Source organism: Mastigoproctus giganteus, chromosome 10, assembly GCF_048544385.1.
Source record: "Mastigoproctus giganteus isolate SK-2022 chromosome 10, ASM4854438v1, whole genome shotgun sequence".
NCBI classification, from domain to species: Eukaryota; Metazoa; Arthropoda; class Arachnida; order Uropygi; family Thelyphonidae; genus Mastigoproctus; species Mastigoproctus giganteus.
The window spans coordinates 125179722-125202723 of NC_143584.1; the positions used below are offsets into that span (position 1 = coordinate 125179722).

At 39.4% G+C, this 23002-nt stretch overlaps 1 protein-coding gene across 1 annotated transcript in view; it reads left to right on the forward strand.

Moving 5' to 3' along the window:
• The window catches only part of Rrp6 (exosome component Rrp6), a 260374-nt gene that overhangs the window by 54424 nt on the left and 182948 nt on the right, over nt 1-23002 (forward strand). The window contains exons 5-6 of the mRNA XM_090383738.1: nt 1905-2095; nt 20292-20367. Of these exons, the coding sequence (XP_090239864.1) occupies nt 1905-2095; nt 20292-20367 (267 nt within the window). The remainder of the gene's footprint in view (nt 1-1904; nt 2096-20291; nt 20368-23002) is intronic.

Below are 23002 nucleotides of genomic sequence, written 5' to 3' on the forward strand. Positions count from 1 at the left end.
GTAGAAGCAGTTTCTCGTGTGAACAAGTACAGACCAGGCTGAAAAAAATTCTATCCCTTGAGCCTTGCACAATCTTTCCAGGGCCGAATCGATCAACAAGGCTCTCATCATATACTCCCTTCTATTGTGTCTGGGCAGAATTGCAGACACTCTCAAATTCAACCCTAATTCTCAGCTTTTGTTCAACAGTGACCTGTACTTGTTAAGTAATTCTGCCGGTCTCCTACTCTTAATATCATTAATGCCAATGTGTACAACTATATCACCTTTTGTGCCCTTAAAAGATATCCGCTCTACAAAGTCATCAACCTTTGCCCCTGGCAGACATACCCTGGTCCTGTTCCACCTATCCTTTTTACAAAGCCTGTTACCTGTTTCAATGACAATAGAGTCACCAACAACTACTAGTTCCTGTGGGACCAGCGCATTCTGCCTTGGGGGTTGCTGCTGTGTTGCAGGATTACCAAGTGCAAGCGCTGGCGTTGATGTGGGCAGCTGAGAGCTTGATGGGCCCCTCAATTTAGATCTTTCGAGGGCATCCACCCTGTCCTTCAAACTCTCATATAGGCCCACAACAACGCTGAGTTGTTGCCTGATTTCCTTACATCACGCACACACAAAGACATCTCCCATGGCAATATCATGTTCCGTTCCGGAGTGTTCGGCAAACATTTCACAAGTTGCAAATTTTTTTTAGGCTGTGATGGGTTGGAGAATCGCTCCCCCTCAGTTCTACCCTGAGTCACAGCACTCCTGCCACTTTGTGCCCGTTGCTTTGCTGCTCTAGTTTGGGGCATGCTATTTTAAATTAATAAGATCAATAAATTCAATTAATTAAATGTCAATACTACGCTATCTAATAGAAACAGTGAAGCGTATTATTCTATATAATTATGCGTTAGAGCTACCTGAATTAAAATTTTGAATTCCCTACCACTATATACAAAAACAATGGCTGCAAGATTCGAATGAAATAACGGTGTCTCTGGAACTGATTAATATCGTAAAGCAGGGTGCACTGTATTGTATAGCTACGTGCGTGGTTTGTATTGCGGTACTTATGAATGTTTAACATTCATTTTTTGCAATTAATGTTCATATTTTTGATTTTGTTGATACTTGATACTTGGGGGGAAAAACTCGTAAAGCGAGAACTGCCTGTATTTCTGTATATTGTATATAAATATTATTAAAAGTAATAATTTGTAATATTATAAATATTTAAAAATTTTAGAAACATTTTATATATTCAATACTATTAGATACTTCTCTCAAAATGGTTGGTCTTGGCGCATTATAGCCTTAGATGCTAATGCGCCAATAAAATCCAAATCAATCAATCTCAAAATGGTTGCTACTCTGTGGGAAGCAAAATATATGTAGTTTCAAATTTCTCATGCCACGAAGAGTGGCAAATTTGAAATAAGCTTGAAAATGATACTTCCATTTTCAGGCTTATTTCAAATTTGCCACTCTTCGTGGCATGCGAAATTTGAAACTACATATATTTTGCTTCCCACAGAGTAGCAACCATTTTGAGAGAATACCAGGTTTTGTATTATCATCTTTGTGCTACTAAAACAATAATAAAGCTTTAAAAAAAACTAGGATAAGATGACAGATGTTTATTGACTTAGTGGGAGAAGAAAAATAAGTAACCTTAAACTGTAAACAAACACAGCGTCATCGCTTGTCCATTACTATGCCGTTTTTAAAATAGCGGTGGGGCACCTGACAGGTTCCCATGCATAATTTCTTTGCAAAACCATAAGAAAATCATTTCAGAAACTATTGCAGTAAAAGTTTGACTATATTTATGGGGGTATAAAAAATTTCAGAATCATTGATTCTGACTGGTTGATTGGTTAATCATTGAATTAACCTTGCAACAATTTTTTTTACAGGTACTTAAGAACTCCCAGAATGATACTGTGTCTTATCGCCTTCTAGCTGCAAAAAATATTTTACGGCCTCAGCAGAAATTCAAGGAAAAGATTGACAACAGCTATGATCCATTTGATCCTCTCATTAAAGACAAGCCAAATTCCATCAAACCACTGGCAATTATTTTAGAAAAAATGGAAGATGGAGAGCAGTAAGTATATATGCTTAGTAAAGCATCATAAATCCATAGTGATAACTGGAAAATGGAATAGAGTTGCATATTAGACCAGTAAGGCTCAGCATGAGATATGTGTACTAACTGCCAAATTTTTTTGGTTATATTTAATCCATTTTTAGTATAACACAATTGCTGTAAGTTTTTAATTCCTCATTAAAACTTTTATCCCTAAACATGTTCTCATATCTATGCTAAGCCTCATTAGGCCTTTTCAATAGTCATCTAGCATCATGGGAACACAGTTTTATCAGCATTCATGTGGGTAGGCAGTATTCTCATTTCTGTTGTGCTAAATGTGGCATCTTGTCATTTGTATATAAAGGGTGTGAGGAAAAGGCTGAGACTAAATGGAAATGTATGAATTGCCCACGTCAAAAATTTCTAGATTGGGTTCAGTTATGTGCAAAAAATCATTATACAGTGGCAATGTAAATTTACCTCAATTCACTGAATTATGGACATGGCAGAATCAGGATTCTCTGGCAACATTAATTAAAGCTATTGTTGCTGTATACATTGAATTTAAAGAGCATAGCAAAACACATGAATATATAGTCTTTATTTTCAAATCTTACTTCTTGAATGACAAATTAGTTGATTGTCAGTTCAGTGGATCTAATCTAGACAGAAACTGAATTGTGAAGTGGAATGAATACTAAAGCTATATGCAGCAAACCTTTCCCATATTATTAGTCTGTAAAGTTTACAGGCTAATAGGTGGAAGGGGTGTCCATTATTGCCAAATGTCCAATGAATCAATTTTTTTCCAGTGCCATTTGAATCCCACATAATTGAAAATTTAAACAGTTACTTTGTATACGTTAGAAACACTGAAATAAAGTTAACCAATAAAAAAATAAGGTTTTATTTGCCATGACTTTATTGGTTGATACATAGCACATAGAAGATAATTTACTGTGACTGTATAGCAGTGCCTATAAAAACTTAATTCAGAGTTAAGCTAAAAAAGCCAAAGTTGAGATAGTGGTAAAAAGGTAAAGTGTATGAATCGGAGTGTTCAGCAGAAATTAAAGCTGCCAGAGAATCTTCAGAAGATTCTCTGATTGATCCTTAAAAACTCCTTGAGCTAAATATTGATTTTTATAACATCTGATACAGTTTGTTTTTTCACAGCATATTCCTCACAAATGTGGAAAACGCACACCAAAGTCTAACTTCTCTGACAGCTTTAATTTCTGTTGAACACTCAGGTGCACATTCTTTTTACCAGTTTTCTTAAGGCCATGATGATACACTATAAGTGAAGTTATAATAAAGAAACAGAGCACAGGCAAACACTTAATGATATAATAATGGCCAATCCATAAACAGATTGAGGCAATTGCCGGTGGCTGCCATGACTTGTGAGCCCCTAGTTTTCCCTGTCTCATGAGCACATTTAGAATACACTATGATAACAGTCAAATTTTTATCCTGTTAAATCAAGGTCCATAAAATTGAGGGATTAGTGTTTGTGTACACTGTCCTACCATTAATATCTGTACAGACACCTTCATATTTACAAATAACCTTCAGCCGTTATGAGAGCCTCTAGTCTCTGCATGACACTACAGGAACTCCTCGACTTACAGAAATTCGATTTTATGTAAATTTTTGCTAGCTGGTGCAAACTTAAAAAAATCGTGGGAACGTATTTTCCATCCCGTAGGAATAAATGGAGGTGTTGTGAAAATATCGTAATGTGAAGACACATTGATATCTTTTTTTTTGTAATTCATTCCAAGTCCTTGGAAGTTGAAAATTTTGCTGTATTACTAAGCTATTTATCTTTCTAAAAGGTCATATTTATAATGGAAATTGCGCTACACTTTCATTGTTATCATATGTTCCCATTATAAGCAGAGGTGTATTCTTGAAAAAAAATAGTAATGGAACACTCATCGTAAAAAAAAAATAGTACCGGAATGCTCATTCTCCAGAAGACTATATGATAACGCCACATCGACTGTACAGTAACTGAATCAGACTTCAGGCTCACGGTTCATAGAACAACCAGTTCTATCATTCAGCTCATGGTGAATCAAAATTCAGCGTTCGTACACATCACAGTATATATCTCATTCTTTGGATCTCTTTATCTAACACATTGTACTTTAGTAAGAGGCGCCTCCGTAGCCAGGTGGGCAGGAGCAGCAGTGCATAGCACATGCTTCTTGATTAGACTGGGGTTCGAGCCTGTGACCACCAAATACGGAGGATGCGGAAAGGTCAGGGAATGACCACTGCATATTTCCAGAGCAATATGGCCTTAGTTGCTAATGCTCCTAAAAACCAAATAACAACAACATGCTTTAGTAAGAAACAGTCAAGTTTCATTGCGAAATTTATATTTTTGTTTTTAAGTAAATTTTTAAAGAAATCTATTAATTTTAAAGATTACCATTAATATATATTTTTAGTAGCAATGGGTAAAATAGATATTTTTCCCTCCCCTTTGATTATGCCATTGTTTCATAATATTAGGTGTATAAGTTTAATGATTTTCTATTATGACATTTAGAAAAAGTACCGGAACGTTGTTCCGGTGCATTCCAACCCGAATACACCACTGGTTATAAGAATCAATTTTGAATGCCTCTGTGATATATTTCTAAAGCACGTTTCTGAAGGTCACAACCAGAAAATAAAAACAATTTGCACTTTCCGATTTATTGGGCTTTTCTGTTAGTTCAATCAATTATAAACTGGTAGTAAACTCTATCTTATTGCATTTGTGATAATACCGATAACTGCAATTGTGTGGTTTTTTTCACTGTTATGGTGATGTGTGTTCCCTTCACTGAAATCTTCAATCATATGAAAAACAAATTTTCAGAAACTTCTCTTCATTCCTATTTACGTATTACACAATGATGAAGGGGAAAAGACCAACGGAAAGTGCAAGTGGTGGTAGTGCTTGGAAACGAAACAAAATTAATTTATAAGTGAAGATGAAAATGATTAAGAAGCTTGAAACAGGACAAAGTTTGTCATCTATTGCAAGGGAATTAGGTCTCGCTGCTTTAACAGCGAATACTTTTTGAAGGGACAGTGAATGTATAAAAGAATATGTTAAAGGATCAACAGTGATCACAAAACAGTGTTCAGGTGCTATATCGAAGATGGAAGAGCTGTTAATAATATGGATGGAAAATCAAATTCAGAATCAGATTCCCCCTTAGTCTAATGATCATTCCAGCAAAAGCAACAAGTATTTATAAAGATATTAAGGATAAGTATTCAAACCCAACCCAGGTTCGTGGCAAGTAACGAATGGTTTAATAGGTTCAAGCATTGCGCTGGTTTCCACAACATTAAAGTATGCGGTGAAGTCGCTAGTGCCGATTCTGCAGCTACAGAGAAATTTTGTGATGTGTTGGGAAAAATTATTGGTGGCGGCTATTCAATGATGTAATATCACTCTTTACCTCCATCCCAGTGTAACTTGCCATCTCTTGTGCAAAACAACTCTTGGACAATGATGAAACCCTTAGCGACAGAACCAGACTGACACCTGATGACATTTCTACCGCCCTTAGACTGTGCTTAACAGGGGGTGCAATCATGTTTAGCGACTCAATTTACCAGCAGGTGCATGGCACAGCCATGGGTTCCCCTGTCAGTTCGGTCACGGCAAACATCGTGATGGAGGAGTTAGAGGGACGTGCGTTTACACACGCACCAGATTACATCGCCTTTTGGTGTTGCTATGTAGACGATGTGTTCATAGTTATCCCTAGAGACTCAGGTCAGCGAATCCTAACCCACCTCAACTCACTATTGCCCTTCATAAAATTCACGATTGAGCTGGAGTCGAACAACACCATACCATACCTAGATACCCTCGTCCGGTGCGAAGACTCATGCTTGAAGACAACAGTTTATCGTAAACCTATGTGTGTGCTGGCCAATTTACCAACTTCCGGTCAGCACACACACGGGGTCACCTCCTCACCACTGCCCGAACCTTGCTAACTTGCGCCTGGACACACTCTAGCTCTGCAGGTGAAAGACGCACAGAGATCACCAGGGTCAAAGTGGACCTTGCGAGGTGTGGCTATCCCATCGACATCCTTGACAGGTGTGACCTACAGGCACGCGACAACGTGGCGGCCAACAATAATGTCAACAGTGGTGAGTCATCCACGAGGGCATTTATCCCAACCTGTCACAACAGATCGGTAGAATCCTAAAATCACATGGGATAAAGTGCATCCAACTCCCAGGCAAGAAACTGTGTTCTCTCATTTCCAACGTGAAAACACCTGTCCCCACCCTTCTGCAGAGCGGTTTGGTCTATCGCATCTCTTGCCATGACTGCACTAGCTGCTACTTTGGAGAGACTGTGCTACTTTGGAGAGACTGGACATCGGCTCGAGAAATGTCTCTCAGAACATAAAAGGGCGATCCGTTTGGCAAATGTGGAACACTTAGCTATTGCCGAGCATGTCTGGACAACCCACCACGACATTGACCTACACCGCGATGTCGTGGTTGTGGACAGGTCCCACCATTACCTACGGCGCACCTGGTTGGAATCGTTAAACATAAAATGCTCGGATACCTCTTTGAACAGGAACAGTGGTTGTCAAGTTAACCCCATCACAGAAGCAATAATTCTGTCCATAGACAAACGCTGGCCACGTCACCACCATACGTCACAGCCAACTTCAACCTCAAACAATTAGCCACATGCCTCACGCACCAACTTGGCAGTGCACATCTCCATTCTAACTGTCATTTAATATATTTTCTGTTTAACTGAAGAAGGCTGTCTACTCAGCCAAAAGCTCTTTTGTATATTAACCGTTCTTTGTATGTATGTTCTAGTATTAAACCGCTCTGAGGAATTATAATTTTTTCATTTCAATAAAACAGTTTAGATTTATGATTATACATTATTCATGGAAGGATTTAGTAGATTGCATCCTGAGTAATGATGTTGCTATAAAAAAATGAATAGATGATATAACAACTGGGATACAGTCTAATGAAATTTTTTTCTTTTTTAAGATTTATTTTTTTTTTTTTATGAAAACCTAGAAATGTACCTGATATTAGAACCCATAATACTTAATACCATTCATGGATTAAAGGTTGAGAAGAAAATGATACTTGTTGACATCAGACTTGAATTTTTGGAGAATACATGTGAAGGAAGGTTGTTCCAGAAAACAGAAGTTAAGGGGATAAATGGGGAAGAGGAAAGGCTGGTTCTTTTAAGTTTGACAGTTAATAGAATCTGACTGCTTGTGTACATGTTTGGATTGGTTTGAAAGAGATTGGGGGAATTACAGATGCCATTTCAGGAAAAGCAGTGCCCATTGAAGTATCTATAGAAAAGGCAAGTAACAGAAACTGAGACAGAGTAGAGAGACTTTGTACAAGCTGGATCAGTAAACTTGACTGCCCTCTTTTCAGTGGAATCAAGAAGCTTGGAAGAGGTTTTAGCAGCACCCAAAATTTTAGAAAATATTCTATGGTAGGGTTGATTTGAAATTTGTACAGAGCAAAAAAGGTAACATTGAAGTGAAGAAGAAAGGCCAATTTTTTGATGTGCTTATGCCAAAAGAGATTAGAACTTAGGGTAATTCCAAATAGAGATACTTTCTATAGATCTGAGCGACATTGAAGATGAGCAAAGGATCTGATAATCTTTTTTTTTTTTTTTTTTTTTTTCAGGAATAAGACAGGACTGAGTTTTAGAGAGGTTAAGGTTACCTTAATTTTCTTTGCCCCACTGAAGAATTTAATTACCCTAAGATTGCAATTTCAGGACATAGCGGAAGATATTTGAGAAGTTGAACCTGTTTGTGCAGGACAAGGTTTTCTCAAATTGGAAGGTGGAACTTAGTGTTTGATCATCAGCAAAACTATGGATAAGATTTACTGTCAGTGGAAGAAGGTTATAAATATAAATGCCGGTATTTCCCAAATACCTTAAAGAACAACAGCACTAGTGGAAAGACAGAGAGCCATCACTTGCAGTGAATGGTCAGAGAGACAACTGGATACCCAATTGCAAAAAAAAAAAAAAAAAACAGATGGCAATCCATAAGATGAGATCTTGTTGTAAGGCTATCAGGGCAACGTGTTGTGAAGGAAAACATTGTTCTGCAGATAACGTTGTTTCTTTGATCAAGCAGACTTGGCTCTGCCAGACACCAAAAGCCTAAGGGATGTCAAGGGCAACTGCTTGGGTTTCCAGATTTTTCTATTGATTTTTCCAAAGATGAGTATCATAAGTCACCAGTGACAGAAGCAATATTTTGATCCTCAGTGATAGAAGCGATATTTGTAATCATTGAACATTTGGAGGGTTCTGTGATATTTTGAGTTGGCAGTTAATGGATTTCTCCATTACTTTGGAAAGTGTAGAGGTATGAGCAGTGAGGTGAAGGTTAGGGTTTAGGAACTAGCTCAATATGAGCAAATTTTCAAACAGGAAAAAAAAAGCACACAAGTGGAATCTCACAGGGTAAAAATGAAATGCAGAACAGGAGCATGTGTTTGAGAATAAGTAGAGAAGTCATATCAGGGACTGGAACTTTTCTTGGCATTAAGTATATTCAGAATTCTTTTAATATACTTCTGTCAAAAGACCATGGTAAGCATTGATTGAATTGTATTTGGTATGGTAGGAGGCGATTTACCAAGCTTGCTGTGCAAAAGTTATAAGAAAAGTAGGTTCTAATAAATGAATTTTATCTGTAGTTCAGTATGCATTAAAACCGAAGGTTGTAGTGGTGGTAGTATAAATGGGCAGAAGTTTAGTCAATAGATTTCATAAGAGACCAGAATGCTCAGCAATAATTTAGGTAAGAAGCAGGTTTTCTATTCTTAGTCTCTTGGAAATTAAGTCTGTATTGAAAAATAGCTGTCTTATAATTATTACGGGATCAGTGTAAGCCAAAAATGGAGCTTCGATTTGGATACAAGCCGATTATGAAGTGCTAATTATTAGCATTAGTATAGGCCTATGATGCAAGAAAGCAAGTTTATACAGCAACCAAAAAAAAAACCCAATAAATCCCAATTTCACACATCCATTCGCTCTAAGCGTTTGTCCAGTTATTCCTTGAATTTATTTAAGCTATCAACTTTCATGACAACTGATGTAAGTTTGTTCTAGCAATCAACTATCCACTGGCTAAAGGCAAATTTCTGCACATCTATTCTACAACTGTCTCTTTCCTCAGTTTGGGTTTATGCCCCCTCATGTGCAGAATCTGAGCAAGAGGAAGAATCCCATCAGCATTGAGCCTGCTCAAACCATTCAAGCCCTTATACACCTCAATCCTTGAGGTTGTCACAGACATTCTCTCAGATATGCCAGACAAGCTGTACTTGCTACCTGGGCCGACTGGGCTAGCCGAGTGGGTAAAGTACCTGCCCGGCAACCCAAAGGTTGCGGGTTCGATTCCCGCCTCGGGCTTGGATCAAAGTACTGCAAAAACCTTGAGAGGTGCAATATGGCCATAGAAACCGATGCGCCAACAACTACCAAATCAAAAAATCAATCAACTTGCTACCTGGCAGTCTAAAACACTGATGGAACTGATATTCGGGTGACACTCAAGCCAAGTGGACTCAATTTCGGCGAAGTCCGGACAGTCTGTGACAGCCAAATCCTTTGCTTGCACCTTCACGATGGTGGGACTGTTAGTAATCCTGGGTATAACCTCCATGCACAAGTACATGGCGGGTGACCACCCAGGTGGGAACCAATGTAAGCAGGGGTCGAGATGTGGCACCCACACCACGTGGAGGAATGCTGCCCCTCTATGTTACCAGACAGTACTAGGTGGTAGATGACTCTCATCAACCGGTGAAATACCACCACTTTGCTTATTGGAGGCTTGAAGTGGTGGAACCCATGTTTAGTCTCTAGAGCTAAGTTCCGGTCAACCCTTCCCTATCTCTTCCATCATGCAGTATGATTGATGACTTTTGAGGTTATGGTGAACGTCATGGCGAGATCCAATATTCCTTACATTTCGAGGGTACATCTCTAAAACGGTGTTCGCAGGCCGGCCGCTAGTTAGTACACCGGACCGAACCTATTGGTAACTCTCTAGGAGGCTTCCGGATCAGCTTGTGTATAATCTTGCTACCTCTAATCTGCCAGATAGTGACTGGAGGGAGTCCGAGTATGTGTATGCTGGGAGCATTGTCGAGGCCACGTTATGTCAAATATCTGGGTATATTCTTACCACGTGCATGCCAATCCTAAAATTTCATTATTCATACAGCATGTCCCACCCACTTTTTCTTACTATTGAATACACCATGAATTGTCAAACTAATAAAGCAAGCTTATCTGTGAAAAGATCTAAACCTCCCAAGCACTTCCTAATTCATTTCACAAATATACGTGGTGTCAATTCTAATCTCAATGATGTCCATTTCCACTTGCAGTCTGCCAAACCTCATGTACTTTTTCTGACAGAATCTCGGTTATCGGTTGATTCAACTACTGCTCATATCAGATGCCCAAATTATTCACTGTATGATTCCTTTTGCCTCAAAGGTGATACGTGTGCATATGTCCGTTCTGATATTCCCTGTCAGAGACTTGGCAATTTGGAATCTCCTCTCTTTGATCTTCTCTGGCTTAAAATCTCTCTACCTCATTGTGTCAAATTCATCTGTTGTCTCTACCGTTCTCCCAACTCCACTAATCACTTGGAGCTCTTTGACTACCTCTCTTTGCAACTTGACTTTCTCTAGTCCAACTTTCCTAACAGTGAGGTAATTTTCCTTGGTGATTTTAATGTTCACAACTCCAGCTGGCTTCCGTTTTCTCGTCACACTGACCCAGCAGGTCGAGATGCTGAGGGTTTTGCAATTACTAATGACCTAGCACAGATTGTTCATTTACCTACAAGAATATCGGACAATCCTAATCATACAGCCAATACGCTTGATCTTTTTCTCACAAACAACCCTTCTAAGTACACGGTCGAAGTGAGAGGTCCTTTAGGCACTTCAGATCACAACTTGGTGATTGTCTCTTCTCCAATGGAACCTTTATCTCATGGCTATTCCCAACCTCGTGTTGTTTGGCATTACAAGAATGCAAAATGGGATGACCTGCTAGACTTCTTTTCTTCTTTTCCATGGTCGGATTACTGTTTCAAAACTTCTGATGTCAACGTTTGCTCAGATCGTTTCAGTGAAATTATTCTTGCAGGAATGGAATCCTTTATCCCAAACTCCACTTTAAAATCTTGTCCTTTATCTAAACCTTGGTTTTCCAATAAATGTGCTAAGGCTGTTCAAGAGAAGAATGTTGCATATCGTAATTGGCTTGTTTCTAATTCTTCAGTTTCATTTTCTGCCTACACCAAAGCTCGCAACAATTGTAAAGCAGTTGTCTAAGAGTAGAGGACTTGCTTCTTGCCCTAATGGTAGCCGAGCATTCTGGTCTCTTGCCAAAGCTATTGGCGGCAACTTTTGCCCATCTCTGCTCCCACCTCTGTCCAAACCAGATGGTTCTGTTGTCACATCAGCCAAGGATAAAGCTGACCTGCTAGCATCCCATTTTTCTTCCAACTCATGTATTAATGATCTTGGTAAAACACCTCCCACCATTCCCAACACGCTCCATTCAATTCCTCCTGTGGTCTTCCGTAAAAAGGATATCAGAAGGATTTTGATGAATCTTGATGCTAAGAAAGCTCCATGTCCTGATGGTATTTCTCCACTTGTTCTCAAAACCTGTGCTCCTGAACTTACTCCTATTCTTTCCGCCTTTTTTCACTTTCTTATTCCAAAGGTGTTTTTCCTTCTACTTGGAAATTTGCTCATATCCAGCCAGTTTCTAAAAAGGGTGACAAATCCCTCCCATCCAATTATCGTCCCATTGCAATTACTTCTACTCGTTCTAAATTAATGGAGAAATCAATTAACCGCCAACTCTTAAACTACCTAGAAACCTTACGTCTGATCAACGATCGCCGGTATGGATTCCGTCAGTGTCGATCCACTGGTGATATTCTGGCTTATGTTACCCATTTATGGACTAATTCAATGGAAAGGTTCGGTGACACACAAATAGTTGCTCTTGACATCTCAAAGGCTTTTGATGGTGTTTGGCATAAAGGTCTTCTAAACAAGCTTCCATCTTATGGTTTGCCAACTGTTTTTAGTAATTGGTTATCCAGTTTTCTCTCTGATCGCTCACTGAGGGTGATGGTAGATGGCTCTCTGTCTTCTAACTTCTCCACTAATGCTGGTGTCCCCCAAGGTTCAGTTCTTTCCCCCACTCTTTTCCTCTTGTATATTAATGACCTTCTTCCCTTGACTGGAAATCCTATCCATAGTTTTGCCGATGATAGCACACTGCATTCCACTTTCCATTTTGAGAAACCTTGTCCTGCTCAATCAGCTTCGACTTCTCGAAAATCTGCTACCAATTCCTTAAATGCCGATCTTCAGGTAATTCTTCAGTGGGGCAAAGAAACTTAGTTGATTTCAATCCTTCTAAAAGTCAGTCCTGTGTTATATCTTGCAAAATGGATTCTTCAGCTCCTATGCTTATCTTTGGTGACACTCTGATGTCTAGGCAAAATGATATCTCTTTTGGGGATTACCCTGACTTCTAATCTCTCTTGGGGAAAGCACGTTACAAATATTGCTTCCTCTGCATTTAAAAAACTTGTTTTTCACTTTCGCTTTACTTTTCTTCCAAACAGCTGTTCACTCTGTACAAATCGCAAATCTGCCCTACCATGGAATATTGTTCCCATATCTGGGGCCATGCCCCCCCAAAACCTGTCTCATAGACGTACTCTGTTTGTGCTGCATACCTCTTCTACAAATACTTCCGTGGGCGCTGTTCTTCTGAATTGGCTTCTATAATTCCTGCTCTCTCTTTCAAAACAGTCCGAACATGTGCCGCCAACATCCATTTACTGTCCAACTTCAAACCCACAGAACGAACTTTTCATCTTCCTCATTTATTCATTCAACTGCTGTTTTCTGGAACAACCTTCCTTCATACGTATTTCCTGAAAATTACAATCTACAGAAGTTCAAGTCCAATGTCAACAAATATCTTCTTTCGTCTTCTCAATTTCCAACCCAAGTACTATAGGTTCTAATACCTCTCGTGTTTGGGGTTCACATAAAAAAAAAAAAAAAAAAAAAAAATCAGATCACCTCGCAGATGCCTAATCGCCAGATGCTGTAATTTGAGAACTTAAGCCTTTCTTGGTAAGAGCACCCCCTTTGTTCCCCTCACCAGTCTTGTTCCCCTTCTCTGTACTCGTTCTAGCAACCCTACATCCTTCCTAAAATGAGACCTCCAGACCTGTATGCATTACTCAAGCTGTGGCTTGACCATGCCTTATACAAAGAGAATATCACCTCCTTTTCCCTACTAGCAAAATTCCTATATATCATTGACAACACCCCATGACCTGCTCTGGCAGCCTGTCTGCACTGCTCAGAAAACTTCATATATGACAACACAATTACTCCCAGCTCTTTTTCATTCTCTACCACCCTGAGTGTAGTGCCACACAGTAAGTTTCTGTGGGGTTACTTCTACCCTATGCAGTACTTTGCATTTGTCAATGTTAAACTTCAGTGGTCACTTCTCAGCCCATCTGTCCAACTTTTTGTAGATCCTGTTGCAGTAGCATACTGTTATTAACAACCCCCAACCTTTGTATCATCTGCAAACTTTGACATTAAGCTTAATATACCTTCATCAGTATCATTGATAAATATACAAAATGACAATGGGCTCAACACCGAACCCTGAGGGACACCACGAAGAGCAATGTCCACTCTCTGTCTTCTCCCACTCCATCATCCTTTTATTCATTGTGACAACCTACCCTTAATGCCATTCTGCTCCAATTTGTACAGTAGTCTTCCATGTAAAACAGTATCAAAGGCTTTCCTGAAATCCAAGTATACAATATCAAAATTATATTTTGCATCCAGTTCCTTTGTGACCACGTCATAGTATCCAATGAAATTGGTCAGGCGAGTCTTTCCCTTAACAAACCCATGCTGTCTCAATTATTACTGCAGGCTTGTCTAGATTATGATCCTGCAATGCTTCTTTAACTAGCGACTCCATTATTTTCCCAGGAACAGAAGTCAAACTAACAGGTTGTAATTACTTGTGTCACCCTTCGATTCCCCCTTTATGAATTGGAGATTCATTTGCACATTTCCAGTCCATAGAGACCTCCCCCAAGTCCAAGGATGCTCTGATAATTATGGCTAAGGGTTTGCTTTCTTCCTTTGCTGCTGCTGCCTTTAATATAACTGGATAGATCCCATCAACCCCAGGTGCCTTTCTTATGTTTAACTTCAACAATTACTCCTCCACCTTTTAGAGTTTAATAAGCTTCTGTCTTTCACTTCCTTAAAGAATTCCATGTGTGTGAATGTTGATGCAAAATACTCATTCAATTTGTCAGATATCTGAGCAGGATCATCAACATTCAACCATCGATATCAAGTGGAACAAATTGATTCATCCCCTTGCTTCTAGATTTTGTATAAGTAAAGAAGTATTTGCCACTTTTCTTTGTATCCTTTTCCAAAGATTTCCTGTAATTTGCCTTCACTTACCAAACCTCCTTTGTGACTCGATTAGCTTATATCTACCATAGGCTTCTGTGTCGCCTGATATTTTGTGTCCCATGCATTTTTCTTTTCTGCCACGAGTCTCATTAGTTCATCTGACATTCATTTAGGCCTAAATCTTTAAGTGTAATTGTTAGTTGATATGTAAAGCCTAGTAACTAGTATGATTATTTCCTTCAAACCTTCTCATTTCGAATTTTCTGATATCATTCCCTCCCTAAAGAACTCCTCATGCATGAGTATAGATGCAAAATACCTATTCAGTTTGTCAGAAACCTGAGCAGAATCATCAACAGTTAAACTGTCGACATCAAGTGGACCGATGTGATTCAACCTCTTCCATCTACTGTTAATGAGTAAGGATGTATTTTCTGCCTTTCTTGGCATTCTTTACCAGTGACTTCTTGTAATCTGCTTTAACTTGCATAACCTCCTTTTGACTTTATTACAGACTAGTTTATATCTGCTCTAGGCTTTTATTTTAATTTATATGCATCTCATGCATTTTTCTTCTCTGCTACATCTCAATAGTTAATCTGACATACATTTAGGTCTAATTCTGGAAAGTATTTTTTAATTGGTACGAAACGCCCTGCAGCTTCTATGATTACTTCCCTGAATGCTTCTCATTTGGAATTTGCTGTTAGTAAAATCATTAATTGGTCCCACTGTATACAATTTAAAAACTGTCTGAAACCACTTTAATCACCCTTATGAAAGCAAATGTCCTCTTTACCTTTAACAGTAGTTATGGCTTTAAGTATATCTCACATCTGCAAACTGTGGTCACTGCCACCCAGAGTGTCTTTTACCTATTGATTCTTAATGCAAGAAGAATCACTCTGATAATCAGATCACTTCCTCTTTTTACTTCTCTAACATGCTGCTATAGAAAACAGTCATCCAATAAATCTGCAGAAGTCTTGGTAGTGTGTGTGTGGACAACTATCCAGTATCCGGAAAGTTAAAATTCCCCCTCTTTCCCATTATAAAACAATCTGATTTTCTGGCCCACTCTTATAATCATGGAGTCAGTATATGAAAGTCTTGGTAGTGTGTGTGTGGACAACTATCCAGTATCCGGAAAGTTAAAATTCCCCCTCTTTCCCATTATAAAACAATCTGATTTTCTGGCCCACTCTTATAATCATGGAGTCAGTATATGAAACTCCACAATGATACATACTTTATAGTGATTAAACATCACTGAACATGGTAGTCTAAGAATTTCCTCAGAACTCTCCCATCCATGGCCTTCACATTGAAGCCCATGGACCAGGTACCTTTGAGGAGATCAGATTGCGATGTAAGGCTTTGATAGACGTGCAGAAATTTGTCTTCAGCCAATGGATAGTTGATTTTTGGAACAAATTTCATCAGGTGTTGTGGAATTGGGTAGTTTGGATAAATTCAAGGAAAAACTAGATAAACTTTTATAGTCAGAAGACAAGTGATGTGTGTGTTTTTTGTTTTTTTTTGGCTGATGATGTATTAACTTTCTTTTTTTCTTGCATCATTTGCTGCTATTAATACTAACTTCCATTACATCTTTGGAAAACACTGCTCTTACTGTATGCTTGGAAAAACTTCTCGCTGCACGCCTTAAAATATATTATAATGGCAAAAACCTAAATTCTTCATCTCAGTTTGGATTCACTCAGGGCAAGAGTACCTCTGATGCACTTAATCTGCTCCTGTCCACGGTCAATAGCTCTCGGACAAAATATGTCCTCGGCATCTTCGTGGACTTCAAGGGGGCGTTCGACACCTTATGGTGGCAGAGCGCCCTTGCGAGGTTCAGGGAGGCTGGGGTCTCTTGTCCACTCTACAAATTACTAACTAGCTACTTTGAGGATAGGTACCTTGTTGTCACATCGGGCTTTTGCTCGGTTAAGAGACAGGTCACCAGAGGCTGCCCTCAAGGATCAGTACTCGGGCCTGTCTGTTGGAACGCGGTCCTGGACGGCTGGCTAAATCTCCCTCATGGAGATATCACACCAATAGCCTACGCAGACGATCTTGCCCTGATACTCCCTGGCAACTCACGTTCTGAGCTTGAGAACAAAGCCAACTCTATACTCCAGGACCTTTCATCCTGGAGCCATAACCATAAACTCATTATATCTACAACCAAGACCAAGCAAATACTCCTAAAAGGAAAATTAGATATCAACAGGCCTCCCACAATCAAACTTATGGACCAGAGCATCACTTCTGTTACAACTTACAAATATCTAGGCATTTGGATTGACAACAAGCTGTCCTTTCTCCCACATATCAAGTTCCTCGTGAAAAAGATCAGAACAATTGCTGGCTGGCTGTTAAACATTTCACGCTCTTTGTGGGGAATAAACTCCTCCACCCTTGCTCTCTACTATTCCTGCCTTTATATCCCCATTGTTTGTTACGGTGCCAGTGCTTGGGGGCATCGAGTTCTACACTCCCAAATCAAAAAGTATCTGCTACAGACGCAAAGAATCTTCCTACTTGCCACCTGTCGAGCCTGCAGGACCATCTCCACAGAAGCTCTACAGGTTATCAGCGGAAGGCTCCCTGTGTATTACGACGCTATCTTCTTCTACCTGGCCTTTAATCGCAAGATTGGCCGACAGGCCTCCATCGGGAACTATACCTTCAACCCGGAGCTCTCGCCCAAGGAGGATAAAACCCGTCTATACAACCAGTTTACCTCAGACTGGCAAAATACCTGGCATACCTCTCACTTCGGACGAGAAACATACAAGTTCATTCCCGAGGTATATAACCACAGTAAAAATCTACAGTGGAAGAAATACAGTCTGACCACAACATTTCTTTTAACAGGACATGGTAGTATTAACACCAGACTTCACAACCTTGGACTGGCCCCCACTCCACTCTGCCTTTGTGGCTCGGAGGAGACGGTGGAACATCTGATCCTCAATTGTCATCTCTACACAGACCTCCAGCAACCCTTACTCCTAGGTGCAAACGTAAACAATGCAGCTGACTTTCCAAAGCTCATAGCCTCTAAAGCTTCGTTACACCTCCTCTCCACATTCGCTGAGAAGCTATTTAAAAGAAGAAAAACCCTACAAGGAACCCAAGGACGTGATTAAAAGAACGGACTACTGTCAACAAACAACCATGTTTGTATGCAAAGGCACAAAGACTTGGTTAAAGCCTTAAGAGACTAGGTTGCAGCCATTCACACAAGCAACCTTGGTTGCTTTATTGACATAAAAGACCTGGTTAAAGTTCTACCTAAATTCTGATTGATACGGTTACTAGTGCACATAGAAATAGATACTATGCTGGTGAATGGAGAGGGAATGGCAGGAAATGCCAATCACTCTTCACACACGAGGCTGTAAAGAGAGAGTCTCTCCACTGCCCAATGTGAGCAGCATGTACTTAGGAAAACATATAACAATGCACCCTACTGTTCAGGACCTACGTGTATAACAACTGAACACTTTTTTTTTTTTTTTTTTTTTTTGTGTGTGTGTGTGCTTAGTTGCTGCTAATCCACTCTTGGTCAGGATTGAGCCCTGCAAGAGACAGAGAAATAACACAAGAAGTAAAAATACAACATGAACTTGGTTATAGCCCTAAAGGACTGGGTTGAAGCCATTGGCAAAAATTTTTTTTTTTTTTTTTTTTTTTTTTTTAAAGCTTCTCGTCCATTTCTCTCCAGGTCAGGATTGAGCCCTGCAAGAGGCAGAGAAATATGCACAGTACAGTACAGTACCCTTACCCTGTTTAATAAGAATTGTTATTTTATTTATTTATTTTTTTTTTTGTTGTGTGCTTAGTTACTGCTAACCCACTCTTGGTCAGGATTGAGCCCTGCAAGAGACAGAGAAATAACACAAGAAGTAAGAATACAACATTGAACTTGGTTATAGCCCTAAAGGACTGGGTTGAAGCCATTGGCTATAAATTTATTTTATTTTATTTTTATTTTTATTTTTTTTTTATTTATTTATTTTTTTTATTTTTTTATTTTATTTTTTATTTTTATTTTTATTTATTTATTTTTTTTTTTTTTCTCCTCCTCTCGCGCTCCTCACTCTTGGACAGGATTGAGCCCTGCAAGAGACCGAGGCACAAGGTTTTTTTTTTTTTTTTTTCCTCTCGCGCTCCTCACTCTTGGACAGGATTGAGCCCTGCAAGAGACCGAGGCACAATGTTGGTTTTTTTTTTTTTTTTTTTTTTTTACTCCAAAGAGGTCCTAGAACCTCCTTTAGTGAAAGCTAGACTCCCTGGGGCGCCTCCACGTGGCTAGGGACGGGAGTCAGGATGCAGGATATATGAGTTCCTGCCTCCTGGCTGCAAAGTCTCCAGGTGCCGGCATACACACACAACAAAACACACACTCAGACAAAAACCTCCCCATACACACACAGGCCGGCTTAAAAACTTACAGGAAAAATCGCGGCAATAGGGGAAACCCTGGAGGCTGCAGACTACAAAAATACTTTGTTACTTTACTGTATGCTACAAAAATCTGGAATCTTCTCTTGCATCCTAATTGGACATGCTTACACAAATCTGAATAGGATTCTTTTATAATAGCAAATGAAATGAAAACTGACCTGCGCTACTTAGATTTAAGGAACTGGTGCAAGCTTGGTATATTGAAATATGCAATATATTTCTCATTTCACACTGAACCCATCTTGAATAAATATTCCTGTAATTTATGATGATTGTTTTTGACAGTGAGGAAAGAATGCTTTGTCTTCCCTCAATATTAAGCAGTTAGAAGAGCTCATTCTTTCTAGCTTGCAGACCAACCTGCAAAATATATACTACTGGATGAAAAACTGTTATGCAAGTGTGCAGCTGCAGCAGTCTTCAGCCTCATTACCGGTAGCATGTCGTATCTTCACTACTGACCTCTATGCTATCAACCTACCTCTGTATCAGATTGTGGAACTTTTAAGTCACACCCACCTTAATATACACACTCTCACAGTGCTGTCTCTGCCCTAAAATTACTGCATTATCTGACACTGTAATAACGTGAAGTGCATGCACTTTCAATTACTTCCTTGCAGCGAGTCCAACCAAACTACCATTCTGCTTGATCAGATAAAGGTAAACTGCAGCCATTATCAACCCACTGCAGGATGGAAGCCTCCTCAACAATTCATGCCGAGGGAAATGGACCATAATCTGCCACGCTGATCCAGTGCGGGTTGGCAGGTCGACTGTATTTAGCAGTCAGGGGCTTGAACCCCGGTCTACTCAAAGAGCGTTTTCTTTGGATTTTGCCATCGTGTATTTTTCATCCTGCACAAGAGAAATTGCCCTTAGACTGTGAAGATTACAGACATGATACATTGAAGCCCATGGCCTGAGTTCTCATTGTGCCAACCTAAATAATCAAACAGCTAGTATACTGGCAGCAGTAATGATAGCTACAAAAATTTCATCCTGTTTGGATAAGTATTACTATTTCAACTCTTTAAACATTCTCTCTCTTTTCATGTTACGGTTGAAAGATAGATTTTTTTTAATGGAGTTTATATATATTGCATTTAGGAAATTAAAAATCTCTGATCTTCTTTTTCAGATATAGTCATCCTTATGAACTAGAAATTGAAAATTTTACTCCTAGGGAAGATTTCTTGGAACCAGTTGAACCTCAGGTAAACATATGTTAAAAACTTCTGAATAATAATAAACTTGCAGAAATGCAGCTTTTGTTTGACTGTCTTTTGCTAGTTTGCAGTGCTAATTTTATATTTTGAATATAATTACCAGTAATATAATTGTATTTTTAACATTAGCATTAGTAGAGGCCTATGATACATGAAAGCAAGCTTATACAGCATAAGCCAAAAAAAAAAAAAAAAAACCCTTCCCATTTCACCCATCCATTCACTCCAAAAGTTTGTTCATTTCTTCCTTGAATTTATTTATGCTATCAACTTCCACGATGACAGAAGGAAGTTTGTTCCCGCATTCAACTGCTCACTGGCTAAAGGTAAATTTCTGCACATCTATTCAACAACTACCTTTCCTCAATACAGTTTATACCCCCCCCCACAGGTTTCTAATCAGCAAGAGGAATAATCCCATCCGAATTGAGCTTGCTCAATCTATTCAAAGCCTTATACACTTCAGTCAGATCACCTTGCAGATGCCTAGTCTCCAGATGCTGCAATTTTCAGAACTTAAGCCTTTTGTAAGAGCACCCCTTTGTTCCCCTCACCAGTCTTGTTGCCCTTCTCTGTACTCATTCTAGCAACTCTACATACAACTCTACAGGGCAGGTCATGGGGTTTTGTCAATGATATATAGGAATTTTGCTAGCAGGGAAAAGGTGATTATCCCTCTGTTTAAGGCAATGGTCAGGCCACGCCTTGAGTACTGCGTACAGGTCTGGAGGCCTCATTTTAGGAAGGATGTAGATTTACTTGAGTGTGTACAGAGAAGGGCAACAAGATTGGTGAGGGGAATGAAGGGATCCTCTTACCAAGAGAGGCTTAAGTTCTGCAAATTGCAGTGGCTGGAGACTAGGCACCTGTGTGGTGATCTGATTGAGGTATATAAGGCCTTGAATTGGTTGAGCACGCTGAATTCTGATGGGATCCTTCCACTCATTCAGATTACGAACCTAAGGGGGCATAAATTCAAATTAAGAAAAGACAGATGTAGAATAGATGTGCGGAAATTTGCCTTTAGCCAGCGGGTGGTTAATTGCTGGAACAAACTTCCATCTGTCGTTGTAGTTGATAGGTTGAATAAATTTAAGGAGCAACTGGACAGGCATTTGGAGGGAATGGTGTGATTTTTTTTTTTTTTTTTTCTTGCATCACATGCCACTGCTGCTACTACTACTACTACTACTACTTCCTAAAATGAGACTTCAAGACCTATACTCAAGGCGTGGCCTGACCATTGCCTTATACAAGGGGATAATCACCTCCTTATTCCTGCTAGCAAAATTCTTGTATATCAATGACAAGAACCCATGACCTACTCTGGCAGTCCATCTGCACTGCCCAGAAAACTTCACATCTGACTAGACAATTACCCCCAGGTTTCTTTCATTCTCCCCTACCCTGAGTATAACACCACCTATTTGGTACATTTCTCTAGGGTTACTTCTATCCATATGCAGTACATTACATTTGTAACTGTTAAACTTCAGTTCACTTTTGTGTTTGCTGTAACAGAAAGAAGGAAGCCACCTATATCAAATTATGGATTTGCTGAAATTGGAGCATCATTCAGTCAAGTTTCTCACCACAGAAAGAAATGAGACAAAGACCATTCATTACAATTTGCATTATATACCTGACTCCTGAGCACACCAGGGATTCGAGAAATGAACTCTTTGCATGGTTTACCTTTTAACCTCAATCCAGCTGTAGATACAGTCCTATTAGGAGACGTTAACATGCCAATTTCAAAACATACTGATGCAAGAAGAAATCTTGACTCTTTTCTTGCACAACTTTTCTGATTGGACCGGGGTTCGAGCCCGTCACCACCAAATACGGAGGATGCGGAAAGGTCAAGGGAATGACCACCGCATATTCCCGAAGCAATATGGCCTTAGTTGCTAATGCTCCTAAAAACCAAACAAACAAACAAACAGCACAACTTTTCAGAACCTGTTGCAACAGCATACTGTCATTACTGTTATTAACAACCCTGCCAACCTTTGTATCATCTGCAAATTTTGACATTAAGCTTGATATACCTTCATCAATATTATTGATAAATATACAAAATGGCAACCACTCTTGTCTAGATGATCCTGCAATGCTTCTTTAATCAGTGACTCCATTATTTTCCCTGGAAGAGAAGTTAGACTAATAGGTCTGTAATTACTCTTATCACCCTTTGATTCCCCGCTTTGTGAATTGCAGATACATTTGCACATCTCCAGTCTTTGGGAACCTTCCCTGGGTTCAAGGATGCTCTCATGATTATGGCTAATTGGTGAGCTTACTTCCTTTGCCACCTCCTTTAACATAATTGGATAGATCCCATCCACCCCAGGTGCCTATATTTAACTTCAACGATTTCTCTTCCACTTTTCTCTCAGTTCTTACAAAATCATTTAACTCCCTGTTAGAGTTTGATAAGCATCTGGCCTTGTCATTCTTGAATAACTCCTCGTGTGAATGTAGATGAAAAATACGCATTTAGTTTGGCAGCTATCTGAGAATGATCATCTTCAGTCAAACCATTGATATCAAATGGACCAATCTGATTCATCCCCCTTCCTTTTAGAGTTTATATAAGTAAAGAAATCTTTACTGTTTTTCT